Source organism: Bos grunniens, chromosome 2 (assembly GCF_055505025.1).
Source record: "Bos grunniens cultivar Pamir isolate PY7600 chromosome 2, Bosgru_T2T1.0, whole genome shotgun sequence".
Taxonomy (NCBI): domain Eukaryota; kingdom Metazoa; phylum Chordata; class Mammalia; order Artiodactyla; family Bovidae; genus Bos; species Bos grunniens.
The window spans coordinates 64,109,490-64,128,526 of record NC_141166.1 but is presented as its reverse complement, the minus strand read 5'-3'; the positions used below and the strand labels follow the sequence as shown (position 1 = coordinate 64,128,526).

The 19,037-nt window shown below is 49.5% G+C and overlaps 1 protein-coding gene across 5 annotated transcripts in view; it reads left to right on the top strand.

The window, feature by feature from the left end:
* Positions 1-19,037, top strand: part of GLI2 (GLI family zinc finger 2) — a 263,527-nt gene that overhangs the window by 196,772 nt on the left and 47,718 nt on the right. For all 5 annotated transcript variants that reach the window (XM_086349276.1, XM_086349270.1, XM_086349307.1 and 2 more), the window contains one exon: positions 3,936-4,041. In XM_086349276.1, coding sequence (XP_086205402.1) covers positions 3,936-4,041 — 106 coding nt within the window. The remainder of the gene's footprint in view (positions 1-3,935; positions 4,042-19,037) is intronic.

Here is a 19,037-nt window from a genome sequence, read left to right as displayed (position 1 = left end):
CTCCTCCGCCACCTTGTGCACGCGTGCATGCGCACACACAGAGCCTGGTCTTGTGCAGCTGGCACCTTGGTGCCACCTCCGTTTCATATTTGCCTGGTCAGCTACCATGAGCACTCCATTCCTGGAGTTTTCACAGCTCTATAGACCTGATGAAGTTGAATGAAACCTGAGAAGAGCACTGCTAGCTGGTGAGGTGGAGGGGAAGGTCTGGGCTCTCCTGGCATCAGGGGATCCCCTTCAACCTTGGCAGGCACAAGATCCGGGAGAAAGGAGCACCCCAAGGTGCTGGGAGGTTGGTCAGTGGAAAGAATAGGAATTCTGGGACAAATACAGCCTGGGCTCTCAGTCAAGACCCAGGAACTGATGTTTGCAAAGCACTGAGAGCAGGGCCTGGGACTGTGTGAGCGTTTGTTAAATATGACACATCAACAAGGTGGGGACAGACAGACCCCAGGATCACTCTTGGACCCAGAGACTGCCTCCGAGTGTTCGTTGGAACTGGGCAGAGGGAAAAGCCTATGCCCAGCTGTCCCGGGCCTTGGATTCCCCTCCTGGCTCTATCATCTTTCAGCTCCACAACTTTGAGCTGAAATCGGCCTTGGTCTCCATTTCCTTATCTATGAAATGGGCACAGTGACACCTACCCTGGCTGTCTCGGGGAGCCTTTTGAATATGCAGGGAAACAGTCAGAAATAGACAAAAACAAACCATGTTTATTTTATTAGCAAATACTGTTATCTGATCTGCCTGGCTGTGTTTTAAGAAAATTTTAAAAAACATCATAAAGGCCCTTTCCTGCAGGTTTGGAAAGGTGAACACTGCTTCTCTGCTGACTCCCCTGGGGTTCAGAGAACCCCACTTTGCCTCCTAGGCTGTAAGCAGACCAGCACCAGCCTTCTGCCCTTCCGCCCTCCCCAGGGTCTGCAGTAAGCAGAGGAAGACTTGTCGCACACCCTAGGGCCAGTAAATGGTGTAGTCGTGGTTTGATTGCCTTTTTATACCGTTCATTGAGTTCTCATGGCAAGAATACTGGAGTGCTTTGCATTCCCTCCTCCAGTAGACCATGTTTTGTCAGAACTCTCTGCTGTGACCATGTTTTGTCAGAACTCTCTGCTGCATGTGTCAGAACGCATGGCTCATAGCTTCACTGGGTTTCACAAGTCCCTTTGCCATGATAAGACTGTGGTCCATGAAGGGGAATATTCCTTGCAACCCTGAATATTCATTGGAAGGGCTGATGCTGAAGCTGAAGCTCCGGTACTTTGGCCACCTGATACAAAGTGCCGACTCACTGGCAGAGATCCTAATGCTGGGAAAGATGGAAGGCGAAAGAAGGGACAGCAGAAGATGAGATGGTTAGGTAGCATCACCGACTCCGTGGACTTGAACTTGTGCAAACTTCGGGAGAGAGTGGAGGACAGAGAAACCTGTTGTGCCGCAGTCCATGGGCTCACAAAGAGGCAGACACGGCTTGGCAGCTGAACAACAACAACATGGTTTGATTATGGCCGTGGAGCTCCGAACATTAGTGATAATTGTCATCATCAATAGTACAGACAGGGTGCTTTTATGTGCACTGGCATCTCTCAGCAGGAGCATTTTATCTTCATGGCAGCCATACGGGTGGTTACTGTTACTTGTCTTCAGATTGGACACAGAGAGATGCAGAGAGGTAACGGAGTTTGCCCAAAACCAGGAGTTGGTGAGCAGCAGCTGGTCTCCGGGTCTCTGACTCCCAGAGGCTGTCCGCTCCTCCTGTCACTGTTTTCAGAGTCACAGCTGCATGCCCAGCCTCACCTCCTCAGAGGACAGGGCATGATGGGAGAAGAGGTTGGTCGTTTCTGCAATCAGCAGCCCCAAAAGGGAGCGCCCAGCCACAGGGATGGGGCAGTGTGCTGGCATCATGTTCCCTTGGCGCCCAAGATTTGTGGAGTCTGGGTTTGGCAAATTGATTCAATCAGGGTGAGAAGATTTGCTTTCTTTATCCCCAGCCCCCGTGGAGGGTGTCAGGATTGTAGAATTAGGAAGATACAATTAAATACATGAAAGTTAAGGTTAAATGTCAGGAGAAAAGTTTACTCTTCTTAAGAATTCATAAGCGATGAACCCAAGTGTCCATCAGCGAATGAATGTGTAGTCCAGATGTGGTGGTATATCTATGCAGTGAATATTAACCAGCCTTAAAAAAGGAAGTTCTCCCACTCAGCCCTAAGAAGAATGAAATCATGCCGTTCGCAACAACATGGGTGGACCTAGAGACTGTTATACTAAGTGAAGTAAATTAGAGAATGACGAATACCAGATGACATCACTTGTATGTAGAATCTAAAAAAATTAATACAAACGAACCTATTTACAAAACAGAAATAGACTCATAGAAGTAGAGAACAGATTTGTGGTTGCCGAGGGGGAGGGAGGTAGGGGAAGGGTAGATTGGGAGTTTGACATGAGCAGGTGCAAACTAGTATATAGAGAATGGATAAACAAGGTCCTACTGTACAGGGAACTGCAGTCCATACCCTGTGATAAACCTTCATGGGAAAGAATATGACAAAGAATATATATATGTATAACTGAGTCACTTTGGTGTACAGCAGAAATGAACACAATTTCAAGTCAACTCTACTTTAGTAAAATATATTTTTTAAAAAAAGAAAATTTGGGCACAAGCCACAGTGGATGAACCTTGGGGACATTATGCTAAGTGAAGTCAGCCAATCACAAGACAAGAGACACTGTGATTCTGCTCATAGGAGGTCCCTAAAGGAGAATGGTGATTGCCTGGGGGAGGGGGAGCTGGTGTTGAATGTGGAGAAAGTTTCAGTCCGAGACGATGGAAAGAATTCTGGTGATGCATGGTGGAGGCACACTCAATTGTGCGCTTATAGATGGTTAACATGGTAAATTTTCTGTTACATGTGTTTTACCACAATCAGAAAAGATTTCGTGGTGTTTCCAGTACTAGGATCCGCTTGGACAAAACCCACAGCATTATCTGTGTGTCTTTATCACCTCAAGTCTGACAGTCAGCTGACCTGTGCACATGGAAAACAGACCCACCTGACTTCTTTAAACTCTTGGGTAATTTAGACTCAACACTCATCCTCTTTGGCCCATGGCTCTCAGCCTGAGTGAGAGCTGACTGAGAAATCTTAGCCCTTTCCCAGTCTCACTACTTTTTAAAGAGCCTTGTTTTCTTAAGGCCTATAATTATGTTTGCCTCCAGGGTACCCAGGAATTTTCTTTTTTTAATAAGCAAAGAGCATCCTACAATTATCATGATGATTTGTGGAGGGCAGGCCAAGTGCAGACAGGAGGCTGACGCACTCTGGAAGCTGGGTCTCACGTGTTGGCATTGGCATCCCGGGGGCCGGAGCACTTGGGGTCTGTAATTAATATTAAGAGCTGGAGAATTAACAGACCCACAAAGGTGTCCACTGTGGCTGCCAACGGGATGGGGCGGGCGGCTCAGTGGGATTGGCCTGACGGAGGCTGGCCGCAGCCAGGAGCGGTCCTGCCTCCGCAGCCGGTTCTAGGTAAACACCTCCGCCTGGGTGACTGAGAGCCCGGATGCCCTGACCTGGGGCTGCCGGAGCCACATCCAGCCAAGGCCGGGATGCGCAGAAGCCTGTCGGCGCTGTCAGCCCTGATTTGCGGCCAAGTCTGTCATCTCCCTGAGTTCAAAGAGCGCTTAGCTGCTTGTCTTTGTCAAGAGCGCGGTTGGGGATCTTTTATGTGAAAGATGTAGGGTTCTCGGGCTGACTTTGATTATTTATTCATCCCCCTTCGTGGGTGTGTGATAGCTGGGCACCCCGGAGCCCCCCTGTCCTGACCGTTCTTGCTCTGAAATTCATCGAGCTTTAAAGCCCTTTGAAAATTGCTTTTTGAGGGAGGGGAAAAGTTTCTGAAGTCCTGTTTCTCTCTCCCCTCCGCAGTGCCGCCACATCTCCTGCCACCGTTCCACGCCCCCTTCCCGATTGACATGCGACACCAGGAGGGACGGTACCATTACGAGCCTCACTCTGTCCCCGGCGTGCATGGGTAAGTTCCACCCACCGCCCCGCCTCAGTCTCTCTGCTCCCCAGTGGACTTTGCCCACCTGTGTCACCTAGGCGAGCACTGACCCCGTGTGAAGGGGGCTGTCGTGTGAACCCCAGCTCTCCTCTGGTTTCCTGAGAGGGAAGTGCACCCGCCTCCCACATCACAGCTTCCAGGGTTGCAGGGGGGCCCTTGTGTCCAACAGCACCCTGAGACTCTTCCCCATCTAGGCAGCGAGGACATTCTGCAGGCCAAAGTCCCCATATTAATACCGTGACTCTGGATAGATGTTGTTCCAACATAATCATTCAGAGCACCCCACCCTTTTCACGCCCTCAAGTATCCCAGTTCAGACAGTGAATTATAGAGTCTCCCTACTGATAAGGACAAGTTCAAAGTTGTACTTTGGGGCCTCTCCTGCTCCCTGCTTTGAGACCACCACCACCCGCCGCCACCCCTCACCCCTTCCCAGTGAAGGAGCTCATCCCCTGTGTCTCTCTCTTTATTCTTGCTTCTGTCCCTCTTCACTCCCACCTTCGGGCTCAGAGCCCATAGCCGATGTCTCTCTTCTTGGTTTTAATGACTCCAAGACCTGAGCCCTTGCTACAATGTCCCTTTTGCTTCTAGAAAAGAGACTAAATCCTCTGCCCCACCTCCTGTATCTCTGCTGTGCCTCTTGACCAGACATCTCCCATTCCATGCCAAGCTGCCATTTATGGTTCCAGCCCCCATGTACCTGGGTCTCAACCCCTGCTGCCCAGCCGCCTGGAATGGCCCCTTCTGCAGACCCCTGAAGCCTTGGCTCAGGACCCGCCTTCTCTGGGAAGCCCACCCTGAGTGGGGACCCTCCCCCGGATTCCCACCACCCTGTAACACTGGAATGAGCTGTTTTTACACTGCCTCCAGCGGACTCTGGGCTTTGCTCTGATTCCCGCCTTGACGATGGCTGACATGTGTGTAATAAGTTCACAATCAATGTTTGCTGAGCAGAGAACCCCCTCCACACTTTCCACCTGCTGAAGACAGACCCTGCCACCTCTCCCAGCTCCCGCTGGAATAAAGTCAGTCAAAACTTGCTGACCCCTCTCTGTATTCAAAATTCTATGCCCGAGCAGGGGGCAGGTAACTTCTACACTCACTGCTCACCCCAGACAGAGCAAATCTGGGACTTCTGTTTGCTTTTTAAAGATATTTTGTATTCTGGAATAATCTCAGACATTTAAAAATAAGTTGCAAAAATATACAAAGATTTCCTGTATATCCTCACCCTATTCCTCAGACATTCATATCTTACATAACCAAAGACTGGTTCAGTGTTATTAACTAACTCATAAATCTTGTCTAAATTTCATCAGTTGCCTGTGGATATCCTTTTTTCCTCTGTTCAGGATTCAGCCCTTACATTTAGTTGTCATAACTCCTTAGTCATCTTTACCCCAGGACATGGCTCAGTCTCTTTTGCCTTTCATGACCTTGACACATTTTTTCTCTTTTTCCATTATGGCTTATCAATTGAATATAGTTCCCTGTGTAATACAGTAGGACCTTGTTGTCTATCCATCTGTATGTAATAGTTTGCATCTGCTAATCCCAGATTTCCAGTCCTTCCCTTCTCCATCCTCCCTCTCTGTTCTCTATAACTGAGACTGTGTCTGTGTCATAGAAATGTAATATTTTATATCCTTCATATAAGCAATATCATGCTATTTGTCTTTCTCTGTCTGACTTACTTCACTTAGTATGATAATCTCTAGGTTCATCCATGTTGCTGCAGACGGTATTATTTCATTCTTTTTTATGACTGAGTTATATACCATGGTGTATATGTAACACATCTTTATCCATTCATTTGCCATTTAGGTTACTTCCATGTCTTGGCTATTGTGAACAGCACTGCTATGAACATAGGACTGCTTGTATCTTTTTATATTTGAATTTTGTCTAGGTATTTACCCAGGACATACATACCCTGGATTGCTAGATCATGTGTCAACTCTGTTTTCAGTTTGTTGAGGAACCTCCACTACTCTTCTTCATAGTGGCTGTACCAGTTTACACATGACCTTGACACTTGAAGAGGAAAGGCCACTTAATGTATAGAATGTGCTCAATTTGTGTTTGCCTGATGTTGCCTCCTGATAAATTCAGATGGTGCATTGCAGGGATACTGCCATGGAAATGCTGCTCTCCAATCCTCGAACATCATGTCTAGGGCCCATGATGGCCATACTTCTCATCCCTGGAAATCCTGACTTTGATTATTTGCTTACAGTGAGGTGTGCTGGGTTTCTCCACTTTAAAGCTGGTCCCTTTGTAATTGCAAGTCTCTTGTGGAACAGTACTTGGATAATACGTAAATTCCTATTTCTCACAATATTTTCAGCCACTCACTTAAACATCCATTGATGATTCTTGCCAAAAACAGTAACTACTATTATTTGCCAAGTGGTGATTTTCTATTTCTGTGATTCTTTCCACATTTATCGATTAGAATTCTACTGTAAGGAAGACCTGTCTGTTCTCCCCCATTTCTCTATTTATTTGATCACTTTTGTATCAAATCAATGTGTGGATATTTGTGTTCTTCCAAGAGTTCTACTCCATTGCTATCACTACTCATTTTATTGTTCAAATTGTTCCAGGTTTGCCCATTGGGAGTCCCTTCAGGTTGTCCCCTTTGATGTGTTTGGATCTTTGCGTTTTACCTCGGTGCCCGCAGCTGGTGCTTGCTTGACTAGGACCTGCCCTGGGCAGGCTTGTATCCCCCTGGTGGATGGTGGGGCCATTTCAGCCCTCTGCCCACAGCTCAGGCAGCTTCTGGAAGGTGTGTCCTATTAGAGCTGGTGGATCACTGCAGAGTGGCTCAGCTGGTGGCAGCTAAGAATCCTCTGAGTATCAGGGGAGCTGAATCCCTTTTCAGAAGGGGGTTGAAATGGCTGTTTTTCTGTTCTTGGAAACTGTCGAGCTGATTCCATGACACAGATCCTGGGCTTGGCAGGCCTACAATGAAGTGCTCCTGGCAAGGAGCCCCATGCTGGTCATAGACCAGGGCAAGGCTGAGAGCTCCCTGGGGGAGCATGCAGGCAGGCACACATGTGTCACTGTGCCGGGGAACATCCAGGCACCCATGGCCCCACATACCTAGGGACAGTGATAGAGATAGAAGAATACCTCACTATTAACAATTGCCGTTTCTCAAAGTAACCAACCTTTGGACAAGCTCTGCCTATAAACAATTCATGTGTTCATCTTACTTAATCCTCTTAACCCTATAAGGTGTGTGTCTTGTGTCGGCCCCATTTTACAGATGAAGGAACTGAGGCAGCACAGAGTGGTTAAATAATTCATCATTAGGGCCCCGCCCCCCAACTTAGGGAGTGAAAGAGTTAGGAACCTAATTATGGCCCTCGGCCCAGACACCGGCTTCTCCCTTGGGAGCATGTGTATGACCACAGGTCCCCTGTGTGTGTCCACACAATTCCTTCTTGGAAGCTCATATAACCCTTTAGCAGGACACTGCCCCCCGAATTCAGTGGTTCCCCAAACCTCTGGACCAGCAGCATAAGCCTGCTAGGAATGCAGGGTCTCAGGCTTGGGCCCAGACCTGCTGAGTCAGAGGCTCTAGGATGGGCCCACCATTTGTGTTTAACACACATTACAGGTTTGAGATGCTCTGTCTGCAGGCAGGAACTTGTCACTGAATCAGGGGGCCCTTCGAACTGTTAGTCCCTGGCTTAATGGAGAGCTGTGGTTGAGAGGTAGTCCCTGAGCCTTCTCCAGACTTTGTCATCCCCTAGGTCAGGGCTGGACACAGGTCATGTCCCCCTTCTGGGCCTGCTTCTCTCCTGGCCAGTAAGGAGAAGTAAGTCTTCTGGGCCTAAAATCAAGGTGTTAGCAGGGCTGGTTTCCTTCTGGAACCTTCCAGCTCCAGGAGAGCATCCATTTCCTTGAGTTTTCTAGCTTCTGGAGGCTGCCTCCATGCCCATGATCCCTGCCTCTCGCCACATTGCCTTTATGTCCCCTGCTTCTTTTCTCACATTGCCTTCTTTCTCATCTGCAGTAGTTTTCTTCCTCTGCCACTCTTAGAAGGATGCCAGTGATGCTTTTAGTGTGAAATCCAGGATCATTTTCCGGTCTCAGGAACCTTAACTCAAATACATCTGCAAAGCCCCTTTTCCCACAGAAGGTGACATTCATGGGTTCCAAGGATTAGGACACAGACATCTCTGGGTGTCACCATTCAGCTCGTTTGTGCTCATAAAGTTTCAGTGGTGAAGCCTGGCATCACCCAGTAGAAGACAGTAAAGGGTGTCAATCATTTGTGCAGGGCCTACTAGGGCCAAGCTCTGTACTGGAGCCTGGTTGGGCTGTATTAGTTGAGCTTCCTGATTGCCTGTGAAATGAGGTTATAATCTGCATCCTGTGGATGCAGACACTGAGGTTCAGAGAGGTGCACTGATTTTCACATGTCATCCGTGCAAGGTGGACCTGTTTGCTTCCCCTCAAGGGTTGAGGAGCCCACCTGCCCCTCAAAGCCCACCTCCTGCTAGGGTGGGCTCCGAGTGGCTACACACTATCCTGGTTCCTTCCCCCCAGGCCACAGGAGGAATACAGCCATTGGGCCCTGGGAAGCCCACCCCTTCATCCCCCGAGTGGGTGCCCCAGGTGGGAAACAGGATAAAGCCTAGAAGAAAAAATGGGCCCCTTGGCTGTGACTTTTCTGTGATCAATGTGGTCTGATCCTGTGAAGCACGCCATCCACCAAGCCCGTGCTGTAGCCACTCCTCCTCATCGTTGCCAAGTACATCTAATTACACAAACATTGTGCAGCAAATGAGTTGCAGTGTCATCTCCCGTCCCACCTTCAGAGCCTCTGCAGCTGCTGGCACCCAAGGCCACTGCCCATTGGCTCTCTTGGCCGCAGTGGGCATGGCTCCAGGGGGAGCGCCCCACCACTGGCCCCTCACCCTGCTACCTGGGCTTGAACCCAGGACTGAACGCACCAGCTTTGGGAGGTAACCATCTAATCAATCTGAACAGATAAACCCCAGTTTTCTCATCTATAAAAGTGCATGATAATAGTAACTATCCCATTGACTGAGTTATTTGAAAAATTAAATAGGGTAGTACAAATAGCGTATTTGGAACTGTGTGGAAACTTGCCGTGGACACATTGTGATTGCTGTTGTTATTTCTGTTGGCCTATTAGAGAGGGGTTCATTGTGGCAGAGGTAAGCCATGGCGTGACCTTGGAAGGGGATGCTGTCTGGGGGCTGTACCATGGGGAGGTGGGAAATGGGGCTGAAGAGGAACTGCTGGGGATGGAGGGAGGAGGGGTCTTCTCCCACCACCCCCTACCCTCCCCACTTGAGGAATTTGGACTATTTCCTTTTGGTGACCAGGAGCAGGAGGGAGTGGTCTGATTCATTTTCAGGGTAATTGTAGGAGCTGCTAGAGGATGGGCAGAAGAAATGGGAGACCATAGGAAGGAGATGGGCTATAGCAATCACTGTGGTGAGACAGAGGAGGAGACTGGCCAGGGTTGGCTGCACACCTCCCCAAGCAGGCAGCTACTCATGGGAGGGGCAGGCAGTGGGTCTAGAGTGGGAAATCCACTCAGCACCACCCAACTGGGCAGCTTCCTCCTAGATAGCCATCCCAACTGCACAGCTTCCTCATAGATAGCCATCCCACTTCCCAGCTCTCTCCAGACCCACCTTCCAGTCCCCTGGAGGTGCAAACCCACCACAGGCCTTGCACAGTTTATGAATGCTTAGGTGGTTCCTGAAGAGTAAATGGTCAGGACTGCGGATGCAGCCCCTGTCACCTGTGTAAACCACGGGTGATGGGGAGGCAGATGGATGGGAGGGTGTGTTTGCTGGTCAGGTGTGGTTCTTCTGTGACACCCCCACCCCACCATGGGCACGGGCTCCTGAGACTCCGAGAGTCCATTCTCAAGGGCAGGAGAGAAGGTCCTGTAGTCTCTCCATCACCTGGTGACTACTAGCAGGAAACAGGAGCTCTGTGGATGTCCTCCACCCCTGCCCCTTGGAACTAGGCTCAGCAGGTCATGTGGAGAACCAAGGCTGAGGTGGGGCACAGTGGGGCCCTCAGCTGGAGCCCCCACCTTCTCGGTGTGCATGGGAGTGGGGACTGCCTTGGGCCCAGATTCACTCACATGCTTGCAGGAAGGGCAGAAGCTCATATTCCTGGTGCAGGGGCTGGGTGGATTCTCAACTCGCCATGCTGTTTGTAGGGTCCTTACCATCCCAGTCCTGCCCTAGGGCTTCGTAGAGGACCAGTTCCAGCTGCTTGCAGCCCAGAAGGGCTAGAGAGACTAGCTCATGGAGCAGTTCTCATACTTGGCTGTAAATCTGAACTAGAATGTGTCTTAAAGATGCACATTCCTAGGCAGTGACCCCAGAGTGGTTGTGCAGAGTCATAGAGGTAGCAAGCATTTAGGCCTTTTCCCTCCATGCTAACAACTCTGCGATATGGGTGTTAAATATGCCCTGCTTCCTTTTCATCACCTTCTCACAGAAGCCCACAAGATGACCTGAATCTCTCCATATTCTCAGCCTGCAGAAGGAGATGTACGTACAGGGACAAGAGAGGGAGGGAAGGAAAGGGGACAGACATAGCATCTCAACCGTAGGGAGGACAGTTGCCTCCATTCTCCACTCACCGGGCTCCATACCTGACCTCTGACATCCATGACCCCAGTACCTGGCTGGACTCCGGACCACCACTAATTGCTCCCCTGCATCAGCTGATCCTGGGCTGTGATTGGTGGACAATACTCCAGCAGTCACAACCCAGGCCACGCTGCACAGAGAGGGAGCAGGGGGTAGGGTGGGGTTGTTGCTAGAGACAGGTGGCTCTGGGGCTTAGCCATCAGTTCATGGAAAGGCCACACGCTGACCCAGGTCCTGTCAGGAAAGAACAGGAATATCAGCTGGTGGGTGTGAGGGCTTCCACCTTTCACTACCCTCTGGATACTCTGTCACGTGTGCCAGTTGCCCAGCACCCACTGAGAGCCATCCAGGGTGTCTGAACCCTACCTCTTCCTGGTGACTGCACATGAATACAAATGGTCATCCCCACTTCTCTCAAGAAAGTAGTTTCTAGGCTGTTGCTGGCTGAGCTCATGAACCGTCAGGTCTGGATGGATCTGAAGATGGAGTTTTCCAAAGTCAGTGTTCCATCAAGATGGCATGCTCATAGCTTGATAAACACACAGCTGGCCTGGCTCGCAGCTGACCTGCATTGTCCTGGGCCTCTAACAGCTCTGTTCTCAGCCAGCCACCGAGGGGAGCAGAAAGATATGTGGAAATTTTCTTGATTCTTGGCCCACACGCCAGGTTCACATTCAGAGGGGAACGGGCTTTGTGTTTCAAGAAGAGCATTCTCTGCCCTCAGCAATCATGCATGCTTCTGTTGAGTGCAATGGGACAGAGGAAGAGATGTCTGAAGGGCATGTCTACCTGGCTCCTGGGCCAAGATGCTGGGTGGGCCCAGGGTTGCCCACCAGGGAAGGGCCTTGTCTTCCTTCATGTCAGTCGACACTGCCCTTCCTTCTCCAGGGAGTGCTCCTTAAAAGCTGTAAGGCTGACCACTTCTTCAGAGGAACTGCCCAGCAAGTGAACGTGGAACCTGGAAAACCCCTGGGACAAGGCAGTTTGTAGGGCAGCTCCCCCTCCTCCCATGGCTGTCTGAGAGTTGAGTGACAGGTTGATGTGGAACCTTGCCTACTGGGGATGGGCGTGGCCCTTAAAGAGCCCTCAAGGCAGGTCCTTTCCTCTCTCTGGGCGGCAGGATGCTGGGCTCAGACTAACTGAGATGCAGTCATAGCAGCTTATGTCCAGCCCTCTGGATTATGTCATCTGCATAGCTCAGTCAGTAAAGCATCTGCCTGCAGTGCAGCAGCCCTGCCTGGGTGGAAAAGATTCCTCTGGAGAAGGAAATGGCAGCCTCTTCCAGTATTCTTGCCTGGAGAATCCCATAGACGGAGGAGCCTGGCGAGGCTACAATCCGCGGGGTCGTGAGAGTTGGACACGACTTAGCGACTGAACCATCACAAACCCTCATCAGTACCACTTGAGCATCTTCACGCCTGCTGGATACATGGGGTAAACTGAGGCATGACAATGTTGGCTGCTGTCCCCAGGGACGTTCTAGTAAGTAGCACAGCAGGGACTGGAACCCGGACAGTTTGACTCTAGAGGGCTCCTCTTTGCCCCAGTCCCTCTGTGGAAGTCCCTCACGCTTAGAGAGCTTCAGATCCCCAGCTCCAGGAACGTGCTCAGCAGCATGGGACAGACAGCTCATTTATAATGGAATCTGCCTGTAAAAGTTTAATGAGGAGCGTGTCTGATAAGGCAGCCTGCTCTTTGATCTCTGCTGAATGCCGGCCCTTGCAGAGGAGTTGTTGCCTGACTCTGGGCTTTGCGGAGAGCCATGTGGTCAGCTGAGGGCAGGAGGGGCCCCAAGAGTGAAGCAAATCTTGATGTACAGAAATGAGGTGGGTCTGCAGCAGGGGAGGGTATGCAGAGCTGGCATGGGGAAGAGTTCCCCCAGGGAAAAGGTCCTGCCGGGTGGAGAGGTGATCTTTCTCATTTCTCTCCTGACCCACTGGGCCCCCATCATCTTGGGCTGTTCCCATCCTACACCCCCAGGGTGTAGGCAGTACAGCGTGAGGCCAGAGTTCAAATCCTATGCCGTCTATGTACCCTTTACATTCTTGGGCTGGCTGCGTAACCTCTAGAGCCTTGGTTTCCCCATCTCTAAAACAGAGACAAAACAATCCCCTTCATGGGGTGCTTGTGAGAATTAGGTGAGTGAGTGGTGTGAAACAGAGAACAGGTCCTGGTACCTGGTGGTTACTGGATAATGGCTTGCTCTTTTCACTCTCCTGTTGACACCAGAAGGAAACCCATGTTTTGTTCCGGGCAATCTGCTGGGTGCTGGGCAGATTATGTTCTGTCCAGTCTTCTCAAATGCCCTGTGAGTTGCATGGTAATTCTTCCCCATTCACAGAGCAGAAAATTTGAGGTTTCCAGAATTTAAGGGCTTCCCAAGATCACTCAGCCAGAAAGTGAGATCTAACCCTCAAGCCTGAGATCTTCTTTCTGCTGTGATTATTTTCAGGGAGGAAGGGGCATCTCATTGTAGGTCTTAGGGCTATGGTGTGTTATCTGTGCTATAATCAATCCAAAGGAATTAATCACTAACAGTAAAATCTCAGGTGTTGGTGGACAGATTGGCCTTTGACCTGGGGGTTCTTTTTCCACTGCTTGTGTCCATGTCGTTCACTCTGGGTGAAGGCTGCTGCCAGTGCCCAGAATGCATCCATTTATTGAGCTTAATTCTTTCTTGCTGGATTTATCTGTGTCCCAAGGGCGATCACTCAGGGTCACTCCTGCCAGCCTTAGTCCACATCTGTTGAGGGAATCTGTGAGCAGTGAACTGCCCCTGAGTCCTGTTGCAGCTGCTCTCCAAGCCTTCATTACTGCAGCCAGCATTGCTGCATCAATGATGTGCTCCGGGACCCATGGAGAAGTGTATCTGGCACTGTGGGAGCCCGTTCTTTCGTCTTCCCCTTCCAGGAGCTGCACTCCTGACATGTGGATTTAACCTGTCCTGCCCAAGCAGAGCGGCGTTTAGTTGTTGCTTCCCTCAGTGGGGAATTTCTCAGCACCTTTTCATTTGATGACACTCACCTACTGCCTTCAATGTGCTAGCCTTGCACCGGGCATGAGGGATGTGGCCCAAGGAGATGCAGTCTTGGTACCCACAGATGGCTCCTGGCCTGGGAGGGGGAGGTAGGGCAGTTACAGAGTGATGTGCTTGGGTGGGGTAGTAGGGGAAACGGGGAACCCAGAGCACCAGGAAGCCAAGAGTGGCAAGCATTTATCAGCAGGAAGGCACAGAGGCTTGTCTCTGCCCGCATGACTTCTGGCCCCAGCCTGCTGGGGTGTGGGGGGAGCTCCCAGCCTTTCTGGAGTTGCCCTTGTCCTGATGAGGGGCCTCGACTCCCAGGCCCTTTTCAAAGCACATACTAATGCATTCGGAAGCTTGGTAAAAATTGGCAGCACACCCACCTCTAAGAAGACAAGATGTCTTATCTAAACTATTTGGGATTATCCATTTAGCTTTGACAAGCAGCCAGGAAAGGAAATTCCACACACCCCTTTGGCTGGCCCAGGCCAGAGTCGAAGAATTCTCACTGGAGAGGAGATCCCCTCTATGTAGCCCACCCTCCACCCAGGCCTTTTCTCCTTGCTTAAACCCAGACTCCAGGAAAGCCTAACAAAGCCCCTCTCCCAACCCCGAGACCGAGTGTCTCACTCCCACCCATAGCTCCCCTTCCAGCCCCCTGCATTTGCCCTGTGATGGGACCATCCCCATAAAGCCATGACTTTCTGGAAGGTTCTACTCAGCTGTGCTCAGTCAAGGGTGACTTGTCTTACAGAAGCAGGATCCACATACCCAGAGCTGTCCCACACCTTAGGTACCTTGTGCTGTGCTTAGTTGCTCAGTCGTGTTCGACTCTTTGTGACCCCATAGACTGCAGCCCACCAGGCTAGTCTGTCCATAGGGATTCTCCAGGTAAGAATACTGGAGTGGGTTGCCATGCCCTCCTCCAGGGGATCTTTCCAACCCAGGGATCAAACCCAGGTCTCCCACATTGCAGGCAGATTGTTTACTGACTGAGCCATCAAGGAAGCCCAAGAATACTAGAGTGGGTAGCCTATCCCTTCTCCAGGGGATCTTCCTGACCCAGGAATTGAACCAGGGTCTCCTGCTTTGCAGGTGGATTCTTGATCAGCTGAGCTACCAGGGAAGCCCCCAGGTACCTTGTAGGGGGGAGCTAATCCAGTTGCCTCCCAAAACATGTGGATGGAATCCATCACCTCTCTGTTCCCCACCCAGCTCAGCCTGCACATATCAACAAGTGATCAGTTTGCTAGGGAAAAAACCCTCCTTGATACTCCCCTCTTGTTTTTTCTGCTTTGGGGGTTTGGAAGTTTGAAAACGCTGATAACCTTCCCATCCTTCTGCTCTGATGAAAAGAAAATGTGATAAAGGGTGAGTGATTGAATTAAGCCCGGTTGTTTGTGTGGCTAGGTCTTAACCAAATCCATCTGTATGGCCTCCTTTGTAGGCGCAATTTTATAACCTAATTTCCCTACCCAAACATCGGTGTTTACTTAGCAAGAAATCTGCTCTTTGTCAGCTGAACACAGTGATTTCTTTATTATGGGTCTGCCCTGCGTAGGGAGTGACAGCTGAGAGCTGGCGCTCAGCTAGGTCTGGTGGAGCATGTGGGTCTCTACAGGGTGAGCGGAATGTCTGAAGGATTACATGTATACACAGATGTCTGTCTGTCACAGAGCAGGGTTAGGGTGAGGCTTAGCTGAGGCTGGCCAGGAGGGAACCTGGCAGCAGACAGATGGAGTGGCCAAGATGAGCCCACCAAGTGACCCTGAAGGCAACCACTGGACCTTTCAGCAGCCCTCACAGATTCTCCATGACTGCCCTGTGGTCTCTCCACTCCCCAACCCAGAACTTCCGTCCACTCAGCCAGCTTCTACCCAGCCACCTTTTTAAAAAGTTGGTCTTATTACTTTGAAGACGTACAGGAAAATAGCAGAAGCGTGGTTATGATGTAAAGAGTAACAATACGCATTGGTTCCCTGCCCTGCCCAAGGATGGGGGATGTGCTGGCATCCTCGGGACGCTGTGTGCCCCTCCAGGGTCCTCCTTGGAGCTCCCTGTATCTTGGAGTTATCACCTTCCTGCATCTGTAACAGTTCTACATGGTGTCTGCTGTTCAGTTGTTGAGTTGCATCTGACTCTGCAACCCCATGGGCTGCAGCACGTCAGGCTCCTCTGTCTTCCATATCTCCTGAAGTTTGCTCAAATTCATGTCCATTGAGACCTGGTGTCTGACTCTCCTAATAATACATTGTTTGGTTTTGCTCTGTGTGCTTTATATAAATAGAATTGTTGCAGATGGATTCTTGGGAAATCTGATTTCACAGGTCACAGAATGTTCCAGAGAGTCATCGCATTGATGCATGTGCTCTTAATTTGTGAATTCTCACTGCTCTGAAGCAATCTGGCCTGACAGGCACCTGAGATGCATCTGTGCTTTTGCTATCTTGAACATCATTGCAGTGAATGCTCTAACACTGATCTCCGGGGCTCGAGTACTGCCCGTTCTTTAGAATAAGTGTGTGTCTGAGAATGAAATTGCTAAGTCACAGGGTATTCATGTGTTAACCCTCCTAGATGTTGCCAGACGTTTTGCCGAGCCACTCCCACCAGCGAGGTTCAAGGACTCAGCCTGTTCCACATCCTTGTTCCCAGGGTGATGTCATACACATTTTAATTTTTGCCAAAACGGCATCTCCTATGATTCGATTTTTCCATTTCCTTTGTCACTAATGAAGCTGAATACATCCTTTCATATGTTTGTGAAGTGAACTGAAGTCGCTCAGTCGTGTCCGACTCTTTGCGACCCCATGGACACCAGGCTTCTCCATCCATGGGATTTTCTAGGCAAGAGTACTGGAGTGGGTTGCCATTTCCTTCTCCAGGGAATCTTCCCGACCCAGGGATCGAACCCAGGTCTCCTGCGTTGTAGACAGACGCTTTACCGTCTGAGCCACCGTTTGCCAATAATATTTCCTTCTCATGAAATGCCTGTTCAGTTCTTTTGCCCATTATTCTACGGAGTTGTCTTTTTCCTACTCATCTCACTAAGCTTTTTATATATTAAGGCTACTCATTTTGTGGTTGATTACTTGTGCTGCAAATATCTTCTTCCAGCCTGTGCCTGGTCTCTCTGCTCCTGTAATGAAGCATTTGGGTGAAGGGACATTCCTGTTATAACCTGGCACAGCTTACTGACCCTTCCTTCATGAGTTTCCCCACATGCTCTCTCACAACCCAGCTGTCTGATCTGAGCTTCAGCCCCTGGACTTTGCTAACTGTTTCCTGATTTGACCCACCTTTTTTTTCAACTCTTCTATCACAGAACACCAGGCCTGCACCACTCACTGACTCCTTTCCATTCCCCTGTGAGAGTTGAGGCCCAACTCAGATGCCACCTCCTACAGGAAGCCTTCTCACATTACCCCAGAAGAGTGAATGAAACCTTTCCTTCCCACCCCTCTTTTGGCTCTAGCACCTTGTGTACTGTTTGTGGGCTACAGTGTCCACACTCCCTCCCTAATCCCAGAGGTCCCAGCATGGTGATTGTTTTTTATTGAAGAATAGTTGATTTACAATATTGTGTTAGTTTCAAGTATAGAGCAAAGTTGTTCAGTTATATATATTCTTTTTCAGATTATTTTACATTATATAGGTTATTACAACACATTGAATATAGTTTCCTGTGCTATGCAATAGGACTTTATTGTTTATCTGTTTTATATATAGTAGTGTGTTAATCCCAAACTCCTAATTTATCCCTCCCAACCCTTCCCCTTTGATAACCATAAGTTTGTTTTCTAAGTCTGTGTGCCTGTTCCTGTTGTATTATTTTTTAGAGTTCACATGTAAGTGGTATCATATGATATTTGTCATTGTTTGGCTTACTTCACTTAGTACAGTAATGTTCATGTGGCTGCAGATGGCATTATCTCATCCCTTTTAATGGCTGAGTAATATTCCTCTGTGTGTGTGTGTGTGTGTGTGTGTGTGTGTGTGTGTGTGTGTGTGTGTACCACATCTTCTTTGTCCATTCCTCTGTTGATGAACACTTAAGTTGCTTCCATGTCTTGGTTGTTGTACATAGTCCAGCATGGTGATTTTGTCAAGGCACCAAAGTGAACTTTAGGTTGGGTTGGGGGAAGGAGCTAGGGGATTGTCTTTTCCTAACAGCTTGTCATTACTGGGACCATATGACACTCAGGCACTTGGCTTAGATCTGTGTGTGGGGGAGGGGGCTCAGAGTGGACCCAGGGAAGGTCAGGGTTGACCAAACACTCCTGGTTCAGCACATATCGCTCAGGTTGACAGCCACTTGCCCTACTTTCTGGCTGTGAAGTCCTGGCTGAGTCTTCTTCCAACCCTTTGGTAACCATAAGTTTGTTTTCTGTCTATAAGTCTGTGTCTATTCTGTATATAGATTCATTTGTATCATATTTTAGAGCTGTCAGAGACCCGCCCGGTGTTGTCAGAGACCCACACTCTTCAGCTGGCAGAGGCAACGATGCATGACCACAGGAACAAATCAGTGACTGGCTGGCTGCTTTGGCCGAGCTCCTTTTCGCAGGTGTCCTTTTGCTGTTTTGTAGAGCCGCCCCCCTGCTGGCTCAGTGGTAAAGAATCTGCCTGTTGGAGACATGGGTTTGATCCCTGGGTGAGGAAGATCTCCTGGAGAAGGGAATGGCAACCCACTCCAGTATTCTTGCTTCGAAAATCTCATGGACAGAGGACCCTGGCAGGCTACAGTCCATGGAGTCACAAAAGAGTTGGAAATGACTTAGCAGCTAAAACAACAAGAGCATCCCCCATGTGGACAGAGTGCAGTTCAGATGCACCAGGATGTGCCGGTTGGTCTCTGATTTAGGGAGAGGTAACTCTCCAGTGACTTTCAAGGGAACTCACTGTACCTGTCTTTATAATTGCAAACCCCCATAGTTTATTTTGAAAAGGACTTGATTTCTGGAACTTTTGAAATCAATGTGTGAAAAAGGTGGTAAGCAAACTTGCCAAGGTACAGTTTCCATATAACAGAAATGAAAGAAAACCAGACAAGCAAGAAACAACACAAACAAAACCAATAAACAAAAGCCTTGGAGAGGAGATTGAACTCCATGCAGCAGGGCATGATGGAGCTCCATTTCTTTTCTTTTTAAAAAATTCTTTTTATGTATTTATGGTTGTATCAGGTCTTCTTTGCGGCACGCAGGCTTCTCTCTAGTTGTGGCATGTGGGCTCCAGAGTGCAATCACCTGAGATCCTGCACTGGAAGGCAGATTCTCAGC